This window comes from Panicum virgatum, chromosome 6N (assembly GCF_016808335.1).
Source record: "Panicum virgatum strain AP13 chromosome 6N, P.virgatum_v5, whole genome shotgun sequence".
In the NCBI taxonomy this organism is placed as follows: Eukaryota; Viridiplantae; Streptophyta; class Magnoliopsida; order Poales; family Poaceae; genus Panicum; species Panicum virgatum.
Genome location: NC_053150.1, coordinates 43,271,246 through 43,295,661, shown reverse-complemented (window position 1 = coordinate 43,295,661; position 24,416 = coordinate 43,271,246). Strand labels below are relative to the sequence as shown.

The window sequence follows — 24,416 nt, the reverse complement described above, 5'->3', positions numbered from 1 at the left end:
AGACGGGCCACCTCGGCAAACTCGGGGCTGCGGCAGGCACAGCTGGAGCAACTCCAGGAGCTTGAGGCCAAGCTCCAGGAGGAGCACGAGCAGACGCAGAGGCCACGTGCCACGCTCGAGAAGGAGCATTCCGGCCGCGGTGCGGGAGCCCGAGAAGCAGGACGCATCGCCCGGGACCGCAACATGGCGGATGACGGTGTAGAAAACCCACTGGGCTTGGACAGGGCCAGCCAAAAGCTCACCGCTGCGGCTATTCTGCTCCGAGCAATGCCTGAACCCTCTAGGCCCGAGGGCTCCAATCTGCGCAAGGAGCCGCAAGCTCTTCTCAAAGCTACTGTGGTGTAGCAGGCGGAGAGCTCCTTGTCTCGTATGCACTCGGCGGCCTCGGCAAGAGCTGGTGGAGCTGCAAAACAAGACCGCGAGGCCTCGGTGCACACCCCACCAGCGAACATAGGCAAAGCACTCTAGGTACGCCCAGCGGTCGGGGCAAAGGTACCCTCGGTGCATGACCGCGTCAAGTTGCCTCCTGTAATGGAGTGCATCCGGGACACGCGTGGGCACGCCAGTGACAGCGACGCCCGCAACATCCTCAACCAGAAGAAGCTGGGTGGTGCGCCCCAGAGCTACCACCCTCGACGTGGCGGCCGCTACGATAGCAAGGATAATAGGAGCCCATCATCGGAGCCTCCAGGCACCCGCGTGTTCAGCCGGAAAATCCACGCTGCTCTGTTTCCCCCGCGCTTTCGCCAGCCCACCACCCTCACCAACTACTCGGGAGAGACTGATCCCGGGCTCCGGCTCAATGACTACCACTTGGCTTATCAGCTGAGCGGCGCGACCGACGATGCCGTGATCATCTGCAACCTTCCTCTACACCATGCAGACTCCGCACGGACATGGCTCGAACACCTTCCGGCGAACCAGATCCATGACTGGGATGGCCTGGTCAGGACCTTCGTGGGCAACTTCCAGGGCACTTACGTGCGCCCTAGGAACTCTTGGGATCTTCGAGGGTGCCGTCTACAGCCTGACGAGCCCTTGCGTGACTACATTCGTCGCTTCTCCAAGTAGTGCACCGAGCTCCCCAACGTCACCGACTACGAAATCATCAGTGCCTTCCATCTGGGCAGGACGTGCAGGGATCTGGTGCACAAGCTGGGATGGAGCCCTCCCTCCAGTGCGAATGAGCTGTTTGATGTCGCCACCAACTTTGGCTCCAGCGAGGAGGCGGTTGGAGCCATCTTTGATAGCAAGAAGGCAAAACGCAAGGAGGAGGCGCCCGCTGAGTGTAGCAAGACCAAGACCCCAGCAAAAAAGCAGAAGCGGTGCAAGAAAGGAAAGAAGAACCAGTGCGGTCAGGGGCAGGAGAAGGACTCTGACGAGGTCCTCGCCATCACCCCCGATCGCAAAGGTCCCCGAGGACCCCCTCGGGGTGGTGGCCTGTTCAACGACATGCTCAAGAAGTCATGCCCATATCACAAGGGCTTGGTCAACCACACCCTCGAGCAATGCGACATGTTCTGCATGTACTTCAATCACCTTGGCCGAAAGGATGAGGACAAGAAGCAGGACGCGGAGGATAAGGGTGGCGATGGCTACCCCTCGGTGGAGAACATGTTCTTCATCTTTGTTGGACCGACGACGAACATGACCCCTCGGTAGCGCAAGCGCGAGCGCCGAGAGGTCTTCTCCATCCACAAGGCCATGCCATCCTACCTCGACCTGTCGGAGGACACCATCTCCTTCAGCCACGAGGACCACCCCGACTACATCCTGAATCTGGGACAACACCCGCTTGTCATTGATCCGGTCATCGGCAACACTCGATTCTCCAAGGTGCTCTTGGATGGAGGCAGCAGCCTCAACATCATGTAAGCGCACACCTTGGAGCTCATGGGGGTCGGCCTGGACAAGCTACACCCCAGCATGTTGCTGTTTCACGGCATGGCTCTGGGAAAGCGGGTAGAACCCCTCGGTCAGATCGACCTGCCTGTCTGCTTCGGCACGCCAGCGAACTTCTGCAAGGAGGTGCTCACCTTTGAGGTGGTGCGGTTCCGTGAAGCGTACCACACCATTCTGGGGCGGCCATGCTACACCAAGTTCATTGCCGTCCCGAACTACACCTACCTCATGATGAAGATGCCGGGTCCGAAGGGCATCATCACCATCAGCCCATCAATTGAGCACGCCTAAGAGTGCGACATCAAGTGCGTCGAGCGCGTTGAGGCCCTGGCGGAGGATGAGGCCCTGGCGGCCGGCTTGGAGAAGATGGTGAACGAGGCCATGGACTCCACACAACGACACGCGGGCAGCTTCGAGCCTGCCGAGGGTGCCAAGGACGTGCCCCTCGACCCCAACTGCCCCGACGGCAAAGCGTTGAAGATCAGTGCCACCCTCGACAGCAAATAGGAAGTGGTGCTCGTCGACTTCCTCTGCGCCAACGCAAACATCTTCGCGTGGAACCCCTCGGACATGCCTGGCATACCGAGGGAGCTCGCCGAGCACTCCCTTAACATCCAGCCCAACTCCAAGCCGGTGAAGCAGCACCTGCGATGCTTTGATGAGCTCAAGCGCTGGGCGATCGGTGAGGAGCTGCACAAGCTTTTGGCGGCTGGATTCATCAAGGAGGTATTCCATCCCGAGTGGCTAGCTAATCCTGTACTAGTTAAGAAAAAGAATGGAAAATGGAGGATGTGTGTAGATTATATTGGTTTAAATAAAGCATGTCCGAAAGTTCCCTTTCCTTTGCCACGAATTGATCAAATAGTTGATTCAACTACGGGGTGTGAAATTTTATCCTCTCTTGATGCTTATTCCGGTTACCATCAAATAAAGATGAAAGAGTCTGACCAGCTCGCGACTTCTTTTATCATTCCTTTCGACATGTACTGCAATGTCACGATGCCATTTGGCCTTAGAAACACTGGAGCTACATATCAGTGGTGTATGCTCCATGTGTTTAGAGACCATATCGGGTGGACCGTAGAGGCATATGTCGATGACATCGTTCTAAAATCCAGGAAGGCTGATGACCTTGTGATCGATCTCAGGATCGTGTTCGATTGCCTTAGAGCCAAAGGGGTAAAGCTTAATCCGGAGAAATCTGTGTTCGGAGTGCCTCGAGGCATGCTCTTGGGCTTCATCGCCTCCCAGCGAGGCATTGAACCCAACCCTAAGAAAGTTTCGGCCATCACTTGGATGGGACCTATCCGAGACCTAAAGGGGGTACAGAAGGTCATGGGTTGCCTATGTAACACCCTAACTTTAAATTTCAGTATTTATCAATAAATTTAATTGGCTTTATTTAATTTTCTAAGGTTTATTGTGATTAGTTGGCATTTAATCTAATTTTTGTTCCTTAATTAATTAAAATTTATCATAGGTTTAAATTTTTGTTGCATTCATGCTGGTGCATAATTTTATTTGAGTGTGGTTTGAATTCAAATTCAAATTTGAATTCAAACTTTGTTTGAATTAGAACTAGAAAGAGAAAAATAGAAATAGAAAACCCATAGCAAACCCAACAGCCCAAGCCCACTTCTCCCTTTCTCCCCTGCGGCCCACATCTTTCCCTCCTGGCCCGTTTCTTTTCTTTCCTCCGGCCCAACCCGCGCCAAACTGGCTCGGCCCAGACTTTGCGCTCGGCCCAGCCCGCTCGCCCCCGCGCGCTCTCTCCCCCAGGCCGGCCCGCGTCACCCCGCACCCGCGCCTTCCGTCGCTGACCGACGGGGCCCACCAGTCAGCTCCTTCTCTTCCCCCCGCCGCGCAACGGATGCCCGAAGTCACCGGCGAGTTTGAAGGGATTCTCATCCAGCCGCGCCCCGCCGCAATCCCCGCCTGGCCCTGCCTTTTAACCACCCAGCCGCACCCCCCAGGAACCCCATCCCCACACCGCAGCGCCGCCCCGCAAACCCTAGCCCCGGCCGCCGCTCTGCCTCACCGGCGCAAGGGCTCTGCGTCACCCCGAACTCGCCCTTCCGCTACCTCCCGGGCCGCCAGGACCCCCGCACCCGCTCCGCCTCGACGTCCGGTACATCTCCGTGCCACCTGATCGAAGGATCGACCCGAACTCCGCCGGAATTGCGCCAGAGACCCCACTCCGGTAAATTCTGGAACCACCGCATTTCCTCGCCGCCGAAGCATCTCTGGCCCGCCTGATCCCCTTGGACTCATCACAGGGACATCGCACGTCGACCCGCAGGACCAAGAGGACCAGAGCTCCCCTCCAGCAACCCCGTCATCGTGCTCCGCCGTGCGACGCCGCCGAACTCCGACGCCGGCGCCACCGCACTGCGTCCCAGCCGCCAAGAGCCCTTGGTGAGCACTAGTAGCACCCTCCCTACCCCTTCTCGTTCAAAATCGAGACCTAGTTTCGCGTAGACGTGAGCTCCGGCGGGATCCGTGTCCGCCGAGCCGCCCTCGCCGTCGAGGGGCCTTTTCCCAACCCCGCACCTCCTGGGCGAGCCCGCCGGTGGATTACTCATGCCACGGCGGTGCTCCACGGCCAAACCCCGGCCCAATTAGGTCCCTGTAGCGGCGGATTTCTCAACTCCGGCGAGCCCTATGCTGCGCCGCCGCGGAACAGGGCGCGCCGGCGCGTTCCGCCGCCGCCCCACACCCAATCGCCTAAGAGCCGTCCGATCCGGAACCCAGGGCCCAGATTAGATCGCATCCCCGCTAGATCCGGATCGTCGGATCGAGATCCAACGGTCTGGGATCAAAGTTACCGGTTCGGCCTGGTTTTCTTTCTAAAGAGCCCCTGAGTTTTTCTCGAATCAACCCGCGCTCCTTGCTAGTTCAAAAATATTTACAGATCGGCCCAAAAATTTGCACAGAGCCCCCTGACCTTTTTAAAAATAGAACCCGCCGTCCTTTGCTGCCGTTTTTACGAGTTAGCCCCTGGATCTAACCTTTATTTACGTTTCAGTCCCTGGTTTTTGTAGAAAAGCCCCTGAAACTTCAGTTTTCTTACAAACAAGCCCCTGAACCTTGTTTTTAGCCCAGAAAATGCGTTTTAGCTCCGTTTTTAGCGTTCTTTATGTCCACGCGATCGTTGTAACGCGTAGAATAGTTTTAGCTTAGTTTTTCTTGCTGTTTTTATGTATTGATGTGCTGTTTCTTAGTTTTTGTTAATGTTTGTTTGTATGCTTATTTTCGTGCATTGTTTTGGCCATGTGTTCGTGAGTAGACGTTGATCCATCTGAGGAGCCCCAGTACCAGTACCCGGAGCAGCCGTCTTCGGATCAGTTTGAGCAGCAGCAGGAGCAGTACGAGGAAGGCAAGTATAACATGAACAACCTATCACTTTAATTACATTTTCATACTGCATTTTAATACTGTATGCCTATAAGGACATTCCTAGCCACTTTATATCCTTTATATATACCTTTGGGTTGCATTTTGGTTAGTTGTGCTAGGTTGCTGCGCTATAACACACTCTGGTCCTTTTTAATTAATTTGATTAATGGTATACTTGAACTTAATTCTGAGAGTGGCACTCTGTGTGGCTTGAGTGGCTCACTTCTCGTTAAAATTGGCTTTTGTTAGAAACATGGTTTAGGGGGCCAGCACGGTGCTTACTGCCTGGTTGGCCACTCTCCATAAGGACCGGTTCATAGAGCGACAACCTGGGACAACAGCGCTACCACAAGGCTAGAATGGGATAGACTTGGCGTAATAACTAGATCTTTTTGGTTTGGAGTAACTCACCTGCGGGGCAAGAGTAGTAAGCTTCAATGGTCCCTGCTCCTCCGGCTTGGTCTGTGCTTGGATTGCGCTCCTGTGCTTGTACCCCCGGAGGTGGGCCCCATCGTCGCCGACCTAACTCTCGCGGTTACGCCTTACCAACGAGATTCTTTCTAAAGGCCTCGTAGTGAGTCGCTGGCCATCTCACCTAAGGAAGTGTGATGAACAACTGGCGTAGCTCACGACTTGTGGGTAAAGATGTGCAACCTCTGCAGAGTGTAAAACTGGTATACTAGCCGTGCTCACGGTTATGAGCGGCCCAGATCCTCCTTTTGATTAGTGAAGTTATCTCCTTCCGACGAGGGAGGTGCTTCTCGGGGTTTACCTTGGTGGCTTGGTTTTGGTATGGTTCTCAGTAGTAGTATAATTAATTCTGATTAATTACTATGCAACTGGTATAATGGTAATTCATCAACTCGTAGTAAATAGCTTTAATAAAATTTTGCCAACACTTAAAAGCTAATGCAGTTGAGTCAGCCAGCCTAGAGCCTCATAGTTTGTGTTATACTTGTTGAGTACAAGTTGTGTACTCACCCTTGCCTCTTCTCTACTTTTTCCTCTTGGCTACGCTACTGCTGCTCAGTTCCTGCCGACACGAGGGAGTTCGTCCAGCGCTACCAGGACTACGAGGACTTCTAGGTGCTTCGTCTCCCAGTCGACGTCCCTGTGGCGCCCTGCTTCAGCTTCGGAGAGCTTTTATCGTATTTTGTACTTCGCTTCCGCTGTATCAGACATTTTGTCATTATTGTAATAAATAACATTCGTATTCGCTTTATTATGTCTTTTTACGTGATATGTGCTATGATATACTGTTCATTCTGTTGTATATACGTGTGACTTGATCCTGGCACGTATATGATTGCTCGGTTTATGTTCTTTTATAAACCGGGTGTTACAGAGTGGTATCAGAGCCGTATCGACTGTAGGACGAAGCCTAGATAGAACTGGTCGAGTTTTAGGACTCTTTCTCTCCAATCCTTGAATGCTGAGACTATTTTACTATTATACCCCTTGACTTCTTTGACTTTTTACCCTTCTTGCCTTGATTTCTCTCTCTGAAGAATAGTTTCGTAGATTTTGGCCTGAATCAGTCATCTGACCACCATGAGCATAGCTAGGTGACCTTTTTAATAATAATACGATAGCACGTTCTGCGACGCGTTGTGTTAGTCGAGTCTTTTGCTAAACTCGGCTAAGTTGTGAAAATTGTCTGCTTGTTATTATGCTACATGTTTGATTTGGATCTTTGAATGATTGCATAGCTTAGTAGTTTAAATTTGCTTAAAGAAAATCACTCAGATGTTAAAGTTAACTAATTAATAAAAAGAGTTAGATCGTTGGGGGGTAAAACAGTCAACTCTATCCTGTCTACTTCATCATGGCCGAGTCTTTTTCCGCAAAGAGTTATCATATCCATCTGAGTTTATTCCTGCAATATCCTTACTCGTGAAATCTTTTGTTCAAATCAGATGGTGAACACCAGGAGCACCGGTTCAGGTTCTGGCCAGCAGCAGGGTCAGAACAACCAGGGCACTGGGATCCCGATGCCTCCGCCCTTGACTCCGGAGCAGTACTTCCAGCTCCAGATGCAGATGATGGCTACCCTGAACAACACTGTTCAGGCTCTTCAGCACGCTCACACTCAGCCTCCGCCTCCTCCACCGCCGCAGCCTCGCGACAGGCGTGCAGAGTTCCTGAGGGGTCACCCGCCGACGTTCTCTCACACGTCCGACCCTCTTCAGGCTGACGACTGGCTCCGTGCAGTGGAGCGTCAGCTGGACATCGCCCAGTGCGATGACCGTGAGCGCGTCTTGTACGCAGCAGGACAGCTACGAGGGGCAGCTTTGGACTGGTGGGAGTCCCACCCAGTTCACGACCGCGAGGCTCTCACCTGGCTCCAGTTCAGGGAGCGTTTCCGCAGCCACAACGTCCCCGCGGGCGTTATGAAGATGAAGCAGAAGGAGTTCCTTGCACTGAAGCAGGTAATCTTAAATATAATCATTCAGCGGTTTCTTTTGAGCTAATGCCCCTTGTTCCATCCTTATGAATCTTGAGTTAATCTTCCGATATCTATCTGTCTTTGTGAATTCAGGGGACTATGTCGGTCACGGAGTATCGTGATCGTTTTCTTCAGCTGGCACGCTACGCCCCTGCCGAGGTTGCGGATGACCGCAAGAAGCAGGAGCACTTCATGGAGGGTCTTGAGGACTACCTCCAGTACGCGCTGCTCAACCTCCGCTTCGACGACTTCAACCATCTGGTTGACAGTGCGCTCAACACTGAGCGTAAGCACCTGGAGATGGAGGACAAGAAGAGGAAGGTTGTCCCCGTTGCTTCCGGCAGCAACACTCGTCCTCGACTCCAGCAGCCTCAGCAGTACCAGCCTCAGTACCGGCCTCCTCAGCAGTACCAGCAGAGGCCACCGCAGCAGTACCCGCCTCGACAGCAGCAGGCAGGTCAGGGCTCGAGGTTACCAGCACCTCCGGCTCGTGCTCCACCAGCTCCACCGGCACCGCAGGCTCCACGTCCGGCAGCTCCTACCGGACAGCAGGCTCAGGGACCTCCTCGCACCTGCTTTCACTGCGGCCAGCCGGGGCACTACGCCAACGCTTGCCCCCGGAAGGCGCAGGCGGGACAGCAGGGACGCCCAGCTCAGCCCAGGGCGCCAGCACAGGGCAGGGTGAACCACGTGACGGCCGAGTCAGCGGCCGAGGCTCCCAACGTGGTTATTGGTACGTTCATGGTTAATTCATATCCAGCTACAGTGCTTTTTGATACTGGTGCTACGCATTCCTTCATTACTCAGTCTTTTGTCGAGCATCATGGTATTCATACTAGCACATTAAAGAGGTGCCTGTTAGTATCTTCACCGGGAGGACAGTTGAGGTCTCACACTTACTGCCCGAGAGTCAGTATTTCCTTGAGGGGAGTAGAGTTCTGTACTGATCTGATGGTGCTAGACACCAAGGGCATTGATGTCATTCTGGGAATGGAGACTCTGGCCAAATGGGGAGTTCGGATAGATTGTGCTCAGAGGACAGTCTTGCTATCAGCTTCCAGTGGCCAAGAGGTTGTTATCAGTGCAGTAGAGCCTTCTGGATTTCTTCATCAGATGGAGGCTAGACCCACGGACGGTATTCGCGTGGTGTCTGAATTCCCGGATGTCTTTCCGGATGATCTGCCAGGTATGCCGCCTGAACGCGCCATTGAGTTTTGTATTGATCTCTTGCCTGGCACAGCCCCTATTGCAAAGAGGCCCTACCGTATGGCGCCTATAGAGCATGAAGAAGTTAAGAAGACTATTGATGAGTTGCTAGCCAAGGGCTATATCCGTCGCAGCTTCTCTCCTTGGGCTTTTCCATTGCTGCTAGTAGATAAGAAGGATGGCTCGAAGAGGATGTGTGTGGATTATCGGGAGCTGAATGCAGTTACTATCAAGAACAAGCATCCACTGCCCCGTATTGAGGATCTCTTCGATTTGCTTCGAGGTGCTCGTATATTCTCGAAGATTGATCTTCGTTCGGGCTATTTTCAGCTGAGGATCCGTCCTGGGGATATTCCGAAGACGGCATTCACCTGCAAGTACGGGCTATATGAGTATACAGTCATGTCCTTCGGCTTGACTAATGCCCCGGCTTTCTTCATGCATCTGATGAACATGGTCTTCATGGACTATCTGGATGTCTTTGTGGTGATTTTCATTGATGATATTCTGATCTTCTCCAAGACAGAAGAAGAGCATGAGGAGCATCTGAGACTCGTATTGCAGAGATTGAGAGAGCATCAGCTGTATGCCAAGTTCAGCAAGTGCGAGTTCTGGATTGACGAGGTTCCATTCCTCGGTCATGTTATCTCTCAGGGAGGCATTGCTGTTGATCCGAGCAAGGTGAAGGATGTGCTCGAGTGGGAGACACCGCAGACAGTGAAGGAAGTCAGATCTTTCTTGGGCTTAGCTGGATATTATCGGAGGTTCATCGAGAATTTCTCCAAGATCGCGAAGCCTTTGACTTCCTTGCTAGAGAAGAATGTGGCTTTTGTATGGACTGATGAGCGTCAGATGGCCTTTGATGAGCTGAAAAAGAGGTTGACAACGGCGCCAGTCCTGACTCTGCCAGACCAGACGAAGAGGTACACGGTATATTGTGATGCTTCGAAGGATGGTCTTGGGTGTGTTCTGATGCAGGAGGGCAGAGTGATAGCTTATGCTTCACGGCAGTTACGTCGGCATGAGCTGAATTATCCTACTCATGATCTTGAGTTAGCCGCAGTTGTGCATGCTCTGAAGATTTGGAGGCATTACTTGTATGGGCAGCGGTGTGATATCTACACTGATCACAAGAGCCTCAAGTACATTTTCACGCAGAATGAGCTGAACATGCGGCAGAGAAGATGGTTAGAGTTGGTCAAGGACTATGATCTGGAGATTCACTATCATCCAGGCAAGGCCAATGTTGTAGCAGATGCTTTGAGCAGAAGAAGTTATGTCAACATGGCCGTGGCTTTCCAGATGCCTCCAGAGTTATGCGAGGAGTTCGAGCAGTTGAGTCTGGGCTTCTTGCATCATACCTCCAGTGCAGCATTTGAGGCAGTACCGACTCTAGAGGCAGAGATCCGGCAGCATCAGAAAGATGATGAGAAGCTGCAGGAGATTCGTGAGTTGCTTAAGAAGGGCAAGGCTCCTCATTTCAGAGAGGATGATCAGGGTACCTTGTGGTACAAAAACCGGATCTGTGTTCCAGATGTGAAGGATCTTCGGAAGTTGATTCTGAGTGAGGCCCATGATACAGCTTATTCTATTCATCCGGGCAACACAAAGATGTATTATGATCTGAAGGAACGTTTCTGGTGGTATGGGATGAAGCGTTCAGTGGCAGAGTACGTGGCTATTTGTGACACCTGTCAGCGTGTCAAGGCTGAGCATCAGAGGCCAGCAGGTCTATTGCAGCCTTTGAAGATTCCAGAGTGGAAATGGGAAGAAATCACTATGGACTTCATTGTTGGATTGCCTCGTACTCAGAAAGGGTACAACTCCATTTGGGTAGTAGTGGATCGACTGACGAAAGTTGCTCACTTCATTCCAGTGAACACTACTTACTCCGGTGCTAGACTTGCAGAGTTGTACATCTCTCGGATTGTCTGCTTGCATGGTGTGCCGAAGAAGATTATATCTGACAGAGGGTCTCAGTTCACTTCTCGGTTCTGGGAGCAGCTCCATGATTCGTTGGATACGAAGCTGCGCTTCAGTACGGCTTATCACCCTCAGACAGATGGGCAGACAGAGAGAACCAACCAAGTGTTGGAGGATATGCTGAGAGCTTGTGCCATCCAGTACGGCACTAGTTGGGATAAGTGCCTGTCATTTGCTGAGTTCTCATATAACAACAGCTATCAGGCCAGTCTGAAGAAGTCACCCTTTGAGGCATTGTATGGCAGAAAATGCAGGACTCCTCTCTATTGGGATCAGATTGGTGAGAAGCAGCTCTTCGGTCCTGAGATCATAGATGATGCAGAGCAGATGGTTCAGGCTGTGCGAGAAAATCTGAGGGTTGCACAGAGCAGACAGAAGAGCTATGCTGATGGCAAACGGAGAGACCTGACTTTCAGTGTCGGTGATTATGTGTACCTGAAGGTGTCTCCGATGAGGGGAATCCGTAGATTCAATGTCAAAGGGAAGTTAGCACCTCGGTATGTGGGGCCATTCAAGGTGCTAGAGCGGAAAGGCGAAGTTGCTTATCGCCTAGAGTTACCTCTCAGTCTCTCGGGAGTTCATGATGTCTTCCATATATCTCAGCTGAAGAGGTGTTTGCGAGTACCCGAGGAGCAGGCACCCCTGGATGGAGTCGATGTCCAGGAGGATCTGACTTATACTGAGCATCCGGTGAAGATTCTGGAGACATCAGAGAGGATTACTCGGAACAAGCGCATCAAGATGTGCAGAGTTCAGTGGAGTCACCACAGTGAAGCTGAGGCTACTTGGGAGCGAGAAGATGAGTTGAAGAAGACATATCCAGATCTCTTTGCTAGCCAGTCCAGCTAAATCTCGGGACGAGATTTCTTTAAGGGGGTAGGGTATGTAACACCCTAACTTTAAATTTCAGTATTTATCAATAAATTTAATTGGCTTTATTTAATTTTCTAAGGTTTATTGTGATTAGTTGGCATTTAATCTAATTTTTGTTCCTTAATTAATTAAAATTTATCATAGGTTTAAATTTTTGTTGCATTCATGCTGGTGCATAATTTTATTTGAGTGTGGTTTGAATTCAAATTCAAATTTGAATTCAAACTTTGTTTGAATTAGAACTAGAAAGAGAAAAATAGAAATAGAAAACCCATAGCAAACCCAACAGCCCAAGCCCACTTCTCCCTTTCTCCCCTGCGGCCCACATCTTTCCCTCCTGGCCCGTTTCTTTTCTTTCCTCCGGCCCAACCCGCGCCAAACTGGCTCGGCCCAGACTTTGCGCTCGGCCCAGCCCGCTCGCCCCCGCGCGCTCTCTCCCCCAGGCCGGCCCGCGTCACCCCGCACCCGCGCCTTCCGTCGCTGACCGACGGGGCCCACCAGTCAGCTCCTTCTCTTCCCCCCGCCGCGCAACGGATGCCCGAAGTCACCGGCGAGTTTGAAGGGATTCTCATCCAGCCGCGCCCCGCCGCAATCCCCGCCTGGCCCTGCCTTTTAACCACCCAGCCGCACCCCCCAGGAACCCCATCCCCACACCGCAGCGCCGCCCCGCAAACCCTAGCCCCGGCCGCCGCTCTGCCTCACCGGCGCAAGGGCTCTGCGTCACCCCGAACTCGCCCTTCCGCTACCTCCCGGGCCGCCAGGACCCCCGCACCCGCTCCGCCTCGACGTCCGGTACATCTCCGTGCCACCTGATCGAAGGATCGACCCGAACTCCGCCGGAATTGCGCCAGAGACCCCACTCCGGTAAATTCTGGAACCACCGCATTTCCTCGCCGCCGAAGCATCTCTGGCCCGCCTGATCCCCTTGGACTCATCACAGGGACATCGCACGTCGACCCGCAGGACCAAGAGGACCAGAGCTCCCCTCCAGCAACCCCGTCATCGTGCTCCGCCGTGCGACGCCGCCGAACTCCGACGCCGGCGCCACCGCACTGCGTCCCAGCCGCCAAGAGCCCTTGGTGAGCACTAGTAGCACCCTCCCTACCCCTTCTCGTTCAAAATCGAGACCTAGTTTCGCGTAGACGTGAGCTCCGGCGGGATCCGTGTCCGCCGAGCCGCCCTCGCCGTCGAGGGGCCTTTTCCCAACCCCGCACCTCCTGGGCGAGCCCGCCGGTGGATTACTCATGCCACGGCGGTGCTCCACGGCCAAACCCCGGCCCAATTAGGTCCCTGTAGCGGCGGATTTCTCAACTCCGGCGAGCCCTATGCTGCGCCGCCGCGGAACAGGGCGCGCCGGCGCGTTCCGCCGCCGCCCCACACCCAATCGCCTAAGAGCCGTCCGATCCGGAACCCAGGGCCCAGATTAGATCGCATCCCCGCTAGATCCGGATCGTCGGATCGAGATCCAACGGTCTGGGATCAAAGTTACCGGTTCGGCCTGGTTTTCTTTCTAAAGAGCCCCTGAGTTTTTCTCGAATCAACCCGCGCTCCTTGCTAGTTCAAAAATATTTACAGATCGGCCCAAAAATTTGCACAGAGCCCCCTGACCTTTTTAAAAATAGAACCCGCCGTCCTTTGCTGCCGTTTTTACGAGTTAGCCCCTGGATCTAACCTTTATTTACGTTTCAGTCCCTGGTTTTTGTAGAAAAGCCCCTGAAACTTCAGTTTTCTTACAAACAAGCCCCTGAACCTTGTTTTTAGCCCAGAAAATGCGTTTTAGCTCCGTTTTTAGCGTTCTTTATGTCCACGCGATCGTTGTAACGCGTAGAATAGTTTTAGCTTAGTTTTTCTTGCTGTTTTTATGTATTGATGTGCTGTTTCTTAGTTTTTGTTAATGTTTGTTTGTATGCTTATTTTCGTGCATTGTTTTGGCCATGTGTTCGTGAGTAGACGTTGATCCATCTGAGGAGCCCCAGTACCAGTACCCGGAGCAGCCGTCTTCGGATCAGTTTGAGCAGCAGCAGGAGCAGTACGAGGAAGGCAAGTATAACATGAACAACCTATCACTTTAATTACATTTTCATACTGCATTTTAATACTGTATGCCTATAAGGACATTCCTAGCCACTTTATATCCTTTATATATACCTTTGGGTTGCATTTTGGTTAGTTGTGCTAGGTTGCTGCGCTATAACACACTCTGGTCCTTTTTAATTAATTTGATTAATGGTATACTTGAACTTAATTCTGAGAGTGGCACTCTGTGTGGCTTGAGTGGCTCACTTCTCGTTAAAATTGGCTTTTGTTAGAAACATGGTTTAGGGGGCCAGCACGGTGCTTACTGCCTGGTTGGCCACTCTCCATAAGGACCGGTTCATAGAGCGACAACCTGGGACAACAGCGCTACCACAAGGCTAGAATGGGATAGACTTGGCGTAATAACTAGATCTTTTTGGTTTGGAGTAACTCACCTGCGGGGCAAGAGTAGTAAGCTTCAATGGTCCCTGCTCCTCCGGCTTGGTCTGTGCTTGGATTGCGCTCCTGTGCTTGTACCCCCGGAGGTGGGCCCCATCGTCGCCGACCTAACTCTCGCGGTTACGCCTTACCAACGAGATTCTTTCTAAAGGCCTCGTAGTGAGTCGCTGGCCATCTCACCTAAGGAAGTGTGATGAACAACTGGCGTAGCTCACGACTTGTGGGTAAAGATGTGCAACCTCTGCAGAGTGTAAAACTGGTATACTAGCCGTGCTCACGGTTATGAGCGGCCCAGATCCTCCTTTTGATTAGTGAAGTTATCTCCTTCCGACGAGGGAGGTGCTTCTCGGGGTTTACCTTGGTGGCTTGGTTTTGGTATGGTTCTCAGTAGTAGTATAATTAATTCTGATTAATTACTATGCAACTGGTATAATGGTAATTCATCAACTCGTAGTAAATAGCTTTAATAAAATTTTGCCAACACTTAAAAGCTAATGCAGTTGAGTCAGCCAGCCTAGAGCCTCATAGTTTGTGTTATACTTGTTGAGTACAAGTTGTGTACTCACCCTTGCCTCTTCTCTACTTTTTCCTCTTGGCTACGCTACTGCTGCTCAGTTCCTGCCGACACGAGGGAGTTCGTCCAGCGCTACCAGGACTACGAGGACTTCTAGGTGCTTCGTCTCCCAGTCGACGTCCCTGTGGCGCCCTGCTTCAGCTTCGGAGAGCTTTTATCGTATTTTGTACTTCGCTTCCGCTGTATCAGACATTTTGTCATTATTGTAATAAATAACATTCGTATTCGCTTTATTATGTCTTTTTACGTGATATGTGCTATGATATACTGTTCATTCTGTTGTATATACGTGTGACTTGATCCTGGCACGTATATGATTGCTCGGTTTATGTTCTTTTATAAACCGGGTGTTACAGCCTAGCAGCCCTTAGCTATTTCATCTCGCGTCTCGGCGAGAAAGGCTTACCTCTGTATCGACTCCTAAAGAAAACCAAACGCTTTTCATGGACCCCCGAGGCTCAGGAAGCCCTCAACAAGCTAAAAGCGTTGTTCACTCATGCCCCGATCCTTACACCACCAATGGACAGTGAGCCCCTCTACCTATATGTGGCAGCAATGACCCAGGTTGTCAGTACAGCTATCGTCATGGAAAGACAAGAGGAGGGACACACTTTTCCAATCCAGAGGCAGGTATACTTCATCAGTGAAGTGCTGTCTGAAACCAAGACGTGATATCCACAGATCTAGAAGCTGCTTTACGCAGTGGTCCTGGCTAGGCACAAGCTGTGCCACTACTTCGAGGCTCACCCCATCACCGTGGTCTCGTCTTTCCCTCTGGGTGAGATAGTCAATAATAGGAAAGTCACGGGTAGAATTGCCAAGTGGTTAGTAGAACTCATGGGAGAAGCTCTCACTTACGCGCCCAGTAAGGCGATTAAATCCCAAGTCTTGGCAGACTTCATCGCCGAGTGGACTAACACTCAGCTGCCCCCATCGCAAATCCAAGCAGAATGCTGGATCATGTACTTCAATGGGTCGGTGATGAAAACTGGCAGGTGCTGGCCTTCTTTTCATCTCACCCCTCGGAGTGCACATGCGCTACGTGGTATGCCTGCATTTCCCTGTGTCCAACAACATGGTAGAGTACGAGGCCCTCCTTAGTGGCCTCCGCATCGCCATCGAGCTTGGCATCAAACGCCTCGATGTGCGGGGAGACTCTCAACTCATCATCGACCAGGTGATGAAAGAGTCCAGCTGCTACGACGCAAAAATGGAGGCGTACTGCAAATTGCAGTACGTTGCCTTGAAGACAAGTTCAACGGTCTCGAGCTCAAACACATCGCACGCAAGTACAACGAGGAGGCAAACGAGCTAGCCAAGATTGCGTCTGGACGGACCACCATTCCCCCAAACATCTTCGCCCGCGACCTCGCCAAACCATCTGTTGATTTGAAGGACCCAGCGGGGGCTAGCGCCCCGACCGCCGAACCCTCGGGGGCTATTGCCACCGAGCCCTCGGCCAAGGACCCCTCGGCGGAGGAGTCCGAGGCCATGGAGACGGAGACTGAGATCTCCTCGGCGGACGAGGCTGAAGCGATGCAAATTGACGAGGCCCCGCCTTCTCAAGACTGGGGCGACCAGTATCTCAACTGGATAAACCGAGGGGTGCTACCCTCGGATCGCGCACAGGCGCGGCGCATCGCCAAGCGGGCCAAGTCTTTTATCGTGATCGATGATGAGCTGTACAAGCGCAGCCCCTTAGGCATCTTGCAACACTGCATCACCATCCCCGAGGGCAGGGAACTACTCTGGGACATCCACGCCGGAATCTGTGGCCACCACACGGCGCCGCGCACCCTCCTCATGGGCAATGCGTTCAGGCAGGTCTTTTACTGGCTCACAGCAGCTGTCGATGCCACTGGGATCGTGAAAACCTGTGAGGGTTGCCAGTTCTATGCCCGAAAGACGCATCTTCCAGCTCACGCTCTGGAAACCATCCCCATCACATGGCCTTTCGCCGTGTGGGGACTGGACCTCGTCGGGCCATTGCAGAAAGCACCCGGGGGCTTCACCCACTTGTTGGTGGATTCCCTTGTTGGTAGCAATCGACAAGTCTTCCAAGTGGATCGAGGCTAGGCCCATCGGCAAGATCAAATCCGAGTAGGCCTTGCTGTTCTTCACTGACATAATCCACATGTTCGGAGTCCCGAACTCGATCATCACAGACAATGGCACCCAGCTCACAGGAAAGAAGTTCTTGGCGTTCTGCGACGGCTACCACATGCATGTGGACTGGTCGGCTGTGGCGCACCCACAAACGAAAAGGTCAAGTGGAACGTGCCAATGACATGATCCTACAGGGCCTCAAGCCAAGGATTTTCAACAAGCTGAACAAGTTTGACCGGAGATGGCTTACAGAGCTACCCTCGGTCATCTGGAGCCTAAGAACGACACCGAGCAGAGCTACTGGCTTCACCCCGTTCTTCCTTGTCTATCGCGCTGAGGCCATCCTCCCTACTGACTTGGAGTACGGGTCCCCGAGGCTCAAGGCTTACCCAGAGCAGCAGAACCAGCAAGCCCGCGAAGACTCTCTGGATCAGGTGGACGAGGCTTGAGACGTGGCGCTCCTACACTCAGCACGGTACCAACAGCCCCTACGACAATATCAAGAATAGAGGGTTCGACACTGAGTCCTCAACAAGGGGGATCTGGTGCTGAGGCTTCGGCAGGACAGCCGAGGGCGCCACAAGCTCACTCCTCCATGGGAAGGCTCGTACATCATCGCGGAAGTCCTCAAGCCAGGCACCTACAAGCCAGCTAATGAGAAGGGTGAAGTCTTCACCAACGCTTGGAACATCCAGCAGCTACGTCGCTTCTATCCTTGAAAATCCAAGATCTTTTGTACATACTTTGTACTTGTACTTTAAGTTCTCGAAATAATAAAGAAGTACGCTTTACTTACAATCTTTTGGGAATCATCTGAAACCCTCGGGGGCTCGGACGCGCACGTAACACTGAGGTAGACTTGGCTTTGCCCTCGACAAAACCAAGCCTCCCTCGGGGGCTATAACGGGGGGAACCCCCCAGACGTCCCCAAAATGCCATCGTTTTTTCGAAAAAATTTCATATCTAAGCCTCTCATACACATAGAAAAATGGACGCGAGGCATAGGCAACTACGGAATGGGGCTGGCCGAGCCGCGGGACCGCCTACGCCTCCGGGATACGGCATCCCCACTCTCCTCCCTATGCCTAAGTTGCTTATGAATGCGAAAATCCTCGCAGAAATTTATCTAAGACATACACGAGAGCGCGAAAATATAGTAACTAAAACGATGCGCACGAATACACAAGGCCTCGAGCGGCCGCACCGTTAAGATTACATTTTTGTTTTCTTTACACAAAAGGATAATCGAAACAAAATCCTAATTTTTCTACTTGGGCCCACAGCCCGAGCTCCCTACAGGTCGCCCTCCCCATCGCGTGGGCCCTCGTCTTCATCGTCTTCAGTGTTGGGGAGGAGATCGCCTTCGAAAAGCACGGACAAGGCGGAGGCGGCACCTTCGGTAGCACCATCGGCCTGCTCCATAGCGTCGACCTTGGCATCATCGTCGCCATCGGAGATGATGTAGCCCGTGGCCAACAGCTCGAAGTTGACGATGCAGTGCGTCGAGACGACGCCAAGGGCCTTCTGGACACCGAGGCGGAGGGCGCCCTTGAGGCGCTCTGTGGCAGAACTGCCCAAATTAATCCGGCTCATGTGCGCTAACCATCACCCTAAAGGTAATCCCGGCTAACACGCACTTCAAACGGAGTAATCCGGCAGTGCTGTCGGGTAAAGTCCCGAAGAATCCACCTGAGCGTCGATCGAACCCAAAGCTTACATGCAACTCACACGAAGGTGAGTCCAGAGAGTACAACATTTCACAAATATATTACATTACCGAGTCTTAACTTAATTATTACAAACCAAGTTCGAAATCTCAGAAAGGTACTTGAAATTCAAATTGAAAGTAGTTCAGAGTTCAACTGCAGCGGAAATAAAGCGAGTTCTAAACGACGATACAAGATGTCATGATGAAGCTCGTACATGACATCACTCAGCATTGTCATCGTTGGCCGGAGTCGTATCCCACTCCACCGACCAATTAGGAGGTAAAGTACACGGCCAAGTCAAGCTAGCTATCTGATCTTCAAACATATCACCTGAAACAAAGTTGAGCCACAAGCAAGGTTGAGCATACTAATACTCAGCAAGGCTTACCCGACTATGGGTATACTTAGCCCACTACCTAGACATCCAAGGCTTTTGGCTGGAGAGGTTTGTTTCGCCGAAAAGCAACTAAGAGTAAATCCATAATTTCAAATTTTAGCTTCAAAATTCTAGTTCAATTGACCATTCTGAGTGAGCATCTATTCAATAGCATACATGGTGAAAAACAATTACTTTTCATCATTCAACCATATTCATCATCTTACTCTATGTGGCAAAAAGGTTAAGCAATCCCAATATCCGTGAGAGGCGGACGATTCGAATCGAATTTGTTAACCTGGCCAGGCAGACCTAAACACACGCATGGGAACCGAGTCCCCACGCAACATTTACCCTTTCTTTCCGGCTCGTGGACCAGGGTCACCCCCTTTGACTACAAGAGCCCCATGCCACAGTCGACACCGGGTCGTGACCACGCTTGCACCCGCATGTGGCCGCATGAGAAACAACGTTCAAAGAGGGTGAGGGAAAAGTCCACTCCCCGGGCCGATCAGGTACTTAAGCTTACCGATTACCATATTTCTCGGCATGTGGTTAGTACGTTCAAACGCTTAACCACCACTACCACACACTGCGGCCTTATCCATTTTCACTAAACAGACGGGGTATCACAAGTACAACAACCCCACCCGTAAACCTTATGATTGCAGCATGTAGTAGACATTCAACTCCTATGAGCTCGCGAGTGACAGGAAATCACTCGACTTCTATCGAATCATTAGCATAGCTAACTAGCGACCTATACATGCTAGTATTCAAATATAGGTACTTAAGATTATGCAACTAGGGTTCCAAGAAACTCCTACAAACTAAAATGCACAAGTAGATATGAATATAAGCAGTTGCATAAATTTACAATAGATAGGACATGCTCCGGGGCTTGCCTTCCCGAGCGGAGCTAGCCTTGGGCTCTTCTGAACTTTGGTTCAAGTCTTCAGTAATTTCAGTTAGATTAACTTGAGCTTCACACTGCTCACTCTCAGACTCCGGCACCAGCTTGTACGTACTGTCAGCGAGAGTAGTCAAATCTACATGAATGCATATGCGTGAGTTACTTTAGCGGTAACGATTTATTCATTTCTTCACTAAAGAGTTGTAATCCAACAAAACCCAACTTTGGAAACAACCATTTTCAAAATCATCTCACAAGGCAATCATTTATCATGTATTATCTAACATGATTTAGTTCACAGGGAACCGGGGTGGTTTTCCCAAAACACTACTCAACCAAGCAACTCAAAAATAGTTTATTTACACTAGTTATCCATGTATAAATCAAAATCTATAGTTTCCTACACTCCCTGGTCACAAAATTTTTACACAGAAGGAAATTCATGATAAGAAATATACCATAAAAATTTCAGTCCATTTCCTGTAGCAGACACACCATGAAAAATCTTTTACCTAGCCTCTGCTAAAAACAAGATGAATTTGTACACGGCAAAATATGCAAGTTCTGGTAATTAAACTTTTACTAAATGTTTTCTACCTAAAGATGGGCATGCTGTAAAATTTTCACATTTAATTAAGCATCACACAGGTCATGAAAAATAGAACAATGTGCAACTGCAGTAAAGAAAAATAATTTCCACAGGTAGTTCTACTTAGTTTAAGAGGTTAATATTTTTCCAGAAATATACAGTACACAAATTCCAGCTCTGCAAAAATATAAGATTTTTCTAGGTACAGAAACTAATTTTCATGATTTAATGTATTTATCCTTAACAAAAATCATTTGGTCCAGTTAGGTTTAATTAAAAATTCTCAAACTTTTTCTGTAGAATATGAGAACGAAACAAAAGGTACTGTAAAAGTTTGAACCCATGAATTATATCATAACAACTTGGATAAATAAAATTATTTATCCTAGGCATACATCAAGTCCTAAATAAAACCTATATCTAGGAGTATCAAATGGACCTCAAATTTTTACAGAGTCCTGCAATTGCAGTCTGTAACAATCTGTCCAAAAATCACCTACAGATCATGCCTATAACTTGAGATCTAAATAAATGACTAATAAATTTGTATTTAATCAAGAACAAAAACCATTGAGCAAATGAAAAAGTACATGTAATGAAAGTTGTAGATCTAGTAACAAGGAACTTAGATCAATTGATTTTGAATTTTTCCGATTTTTCTACGAATTTATATCAATTTTACAACTTTGCTGTTTTTTTAAAACAAAAGAAAACAAAAACGAAACTTTGCAGTTGGGCCCCTGGAAGTTTTTGTTTCCAAGCAATCGGGTCCCTGGCCGGACCAGGAACAGGGGAGGGTCGGGCGGCCGGATTCCGGCGAGGAAACTCGCCGGCGGTGTGGGGTAGGTGGGGGAAAAGGAAGAGGGCGTCGAGGCGCACCGGTGGGTGGTCTCGGGGCTCGCGGGGATGGCCGGACGGGGCTTGCCGGCATGAAGCAAGAGGCGGCGGCGGGTCTGGCCAGCGGCGACGGCGCTCCGGCGGCCATGGGCGGAGGTGGCTGGGCTTGGGAGCTCCATTGGGGCGAGGTGAAGTCGTTCCCGAGGTCGGTTGGAGGCGGAGGAGGGGTCTCCACGGCGGGGTGGCATTCGGGGGCGGCCGTGGCTAGCGGCGTTCCTGGCGAGGTGGTGGGTTGGGTGGTTGCCTAGTGGCTTGGAGAGGTGGAGTGGGTGGTAGAAGATGCGCCTGCGTGGTTGGTCAAGGTCGGGGCGGTGCGGGAGTGGGAGCTCCGCGGTGGGGCTCTGCTCGGCGCTCAGGGAGGCATTGGCGCGAGCTCGGTGGTGTTGGCGAGGCTCGGCGCGGGCTGCTGGAGTGTGGAGCGGGAGAGCGAGTGGCGTTGTGCGTGCGTGCGAGTAAGGAGTGGAAAGGAAATGAGGGAGTGAGAGTGGGCGGGCGAACGCTCGGTGCGGTTAAACGCCTCGACGCTGGCGTGGGCGAGCGCAGAGGGTTCGTGACGCTTGGCACAGGCGGGGCAGTGAGCGGGAGAGCAAGTGTGGGTGCGCGCGTGGTGTCACGGGCTCGGTGCCATCGACAAGGTCGGTCAGCATTGTCGTGCGCGCGGCGTGGCTGATGAGACACGACGCGGCGGCGATGGCACACTGATGCCGGCTCGCCTTTGCGTGCGAGCGGAGGTGGGGCAGTGAAGACGCCGCAGCGAGGCAGGCGTGCGGGCAGTGCTGCAGTGCGGGCCGGTTGGCCATGAATGGGCTGCATGTGCGCGGATGGTGGCGTGCACCGATCGAAGCGGAGCGCGACGGGGTGACGTAGAGCGCTCGATGGCGCGGCGAAGCAGTGCATTCATGGCGGCTCGGCGAAAGGGGCGGAGCGGGGGCGAAGCAGCGAGGGCGCGTGCGCGGCAGCAGGCGAATGCGGTCTGCGGCGGCCATGCGTGCTAGGCGGCTAGGCCTTGAGTGCGCGGGCGCGGCCAAGGTCAGCGGTCGGCGAGCTCGGCGGCCGTCGTGTTCGACGCGAGTTCGGGAATGGGAGAGAGAAGAAAGAGAAAAGAAGCAAACAATGCCTAGCGTGGTTTGACAGAGGAAAACTCAAACTTTTTGAACTAAACTTGAAAAGTTTTGAACACAAAAGTTGTTCCTCGTGTCACAATCTACAACTTTGGTTTCAGACGTTTTCCCATTTGAGGCTCGGTTTGAAAGTTAAAAATTCGAATTCAAGTTTAAATGAAAACCACCTAAACCTACTATTTTTCGGGTTTTTCTCCAAATTTCATGTTGTAACTTGAAAAACTTTGAATACGAAAGTTTTTTTGTCTTGTAAAACTCTACAACTTTTGTTTTTGGCAAAAGTTCATTTGAGCTAAGGTGTGAGAGTTGACTTTTCGGTCTATTTAAACAGGTTTTTGGCTTTTAAGTATTTGAAAATTTGGGGGTTTAACTTGTCATTTCATGTGCATAAATTCACCTTGTCTCCACTCTTTTGTTATGACTTAGTTGTGCCATAAATTTGGGGTATGTTCGGGAAGTTTCACCTGGGTTTGAATTGAGGTTTGCATTTTAAACTGTTTTCCCGACTTAGGTTTATATTTAAAATGGGGATTGTCACACGCTCGGTCAGCCGATCGCCCAAGGACCTCATGCGACTAGCCAGCGAGCTGCCAGACGTGCCCTCCCCCTCGATCCCTTGGCACGCGGCCACGGTGGCCCCCTCTAGGTCCTCAAATTCCTTTTGTGCTGACGAATATGCGACCTGGCGGGCTTCCTTTACTGCGGTCTCCTCCGCCACCGCCTTCCGCAATGCTGAGCAAAGAACAAAGGTAAGTTTCGGGGAACTAAAATTAACTTGAGCAAATTTTATACACTTACCCACAGTACACTCCCTCTCCTCCTCCAGCTGTGCCCGCGTGACATCCGCCTGCTACTGGAGCGCCGACAGGGCAGCCCCCTCTCTTCGAGGGCGGTCTCTGCGTCGCGGAGGGCCACCCCCTGTGTCACGAGGAGGACATCCTTCTGCACCAGGGTGTCGGTGAGCGTCACGATGGCCGCCTCCTTGAGCTGGACCCCAGCCGCCCTTGCCTCGTGCGCCTCCACGTTTTGCCGCAGCACGGCCGCTTGAAACTCGGCCTCCTGGGCCTTCTGCTCACCCGCGGCTCTCTGCGCGTCGCGCTCGCCGTTGGCCCGGACAAGCTCGAGCTCCAGCGCTCGGTTTCACACCTCCTGGGCAGACACCTTGGCATTGGCTTTGCCCAGCCGAACGCCTAGGCTGGCACTGTACCTCCCGAGCCAGTCCGCCCTGGACTAAAGCTGTGCCAGCTTCACGCTCTTGTCACGCGACATGAGCATCAGCTGCTATGAACAAGAGGACATGAGCGGATGCCATATAAACACGAACAAAAATGGATAAGTCACAGGAGAGGCACTTACAATGCTGATGTTGAAATTCATCTCCATGTGAAGCTGCAGGGCACGAGCAATACTGGCCTCGATCTGGGCACCGTATCGAGCTCTGCCTGCCAGACGTCGTCCTCCTCCCGCTTGGCGCGGACAAAATCCGAGGGGATCCCGGGCTGGATAATCGCCCAGTTGCCCCACCTGACTGGGCCCCTCGGACGGTCGGGCACTGAGGCTACCCTCGGAGGTAGAGGCGATGTTGGCAAACGGGCCGACAGCGCCGCGTGCGGCGTTCGAGGGGACCTCCCTCAGGTCCTCGAACCACCCCGGTGCCCCCATCTCCGGCATTTCCACCACCGGCACCTCATCCGCCGGTGCCGCCGCCGCGGCGGTCTCCTCGTCCCTAGCCCCCGTAGGCTCTGGGGCGAGGATCTCTCCTTCCACCTGGCCAGCGGGCCTCTCTGATACAGCCCCGCCGGTCTCCCCTCCTTCCGCATCTGGCCGAGCAGGCCGGGCAGCATCCTCCG

General features: G+C 51.9%; 1 protein-coding gene across 1 annotated transcript; it reads left to right on the top strand.

The window, feature by feature from the left end:
• Positions 1–2,268: 2,268 nt before the first annotated feature.
• LOC120678188 lies at positions 2,269–18,091 on the top strand. The gene is made up of 3 exons (XM_039959340.1): positions 2,269–2,386; positions 16,090–16,679; positions 18,080–18,091. Exons 1-3 carry the CDS (start codon positions 2,269–2,271, stop codon positions 18,089–18,091), a joined length of 720 nt encoding a protein of 239 aa, XP_039815274.1.
• Positions 18,092–24,416: the final 6,325 nt, after the last annotated feature.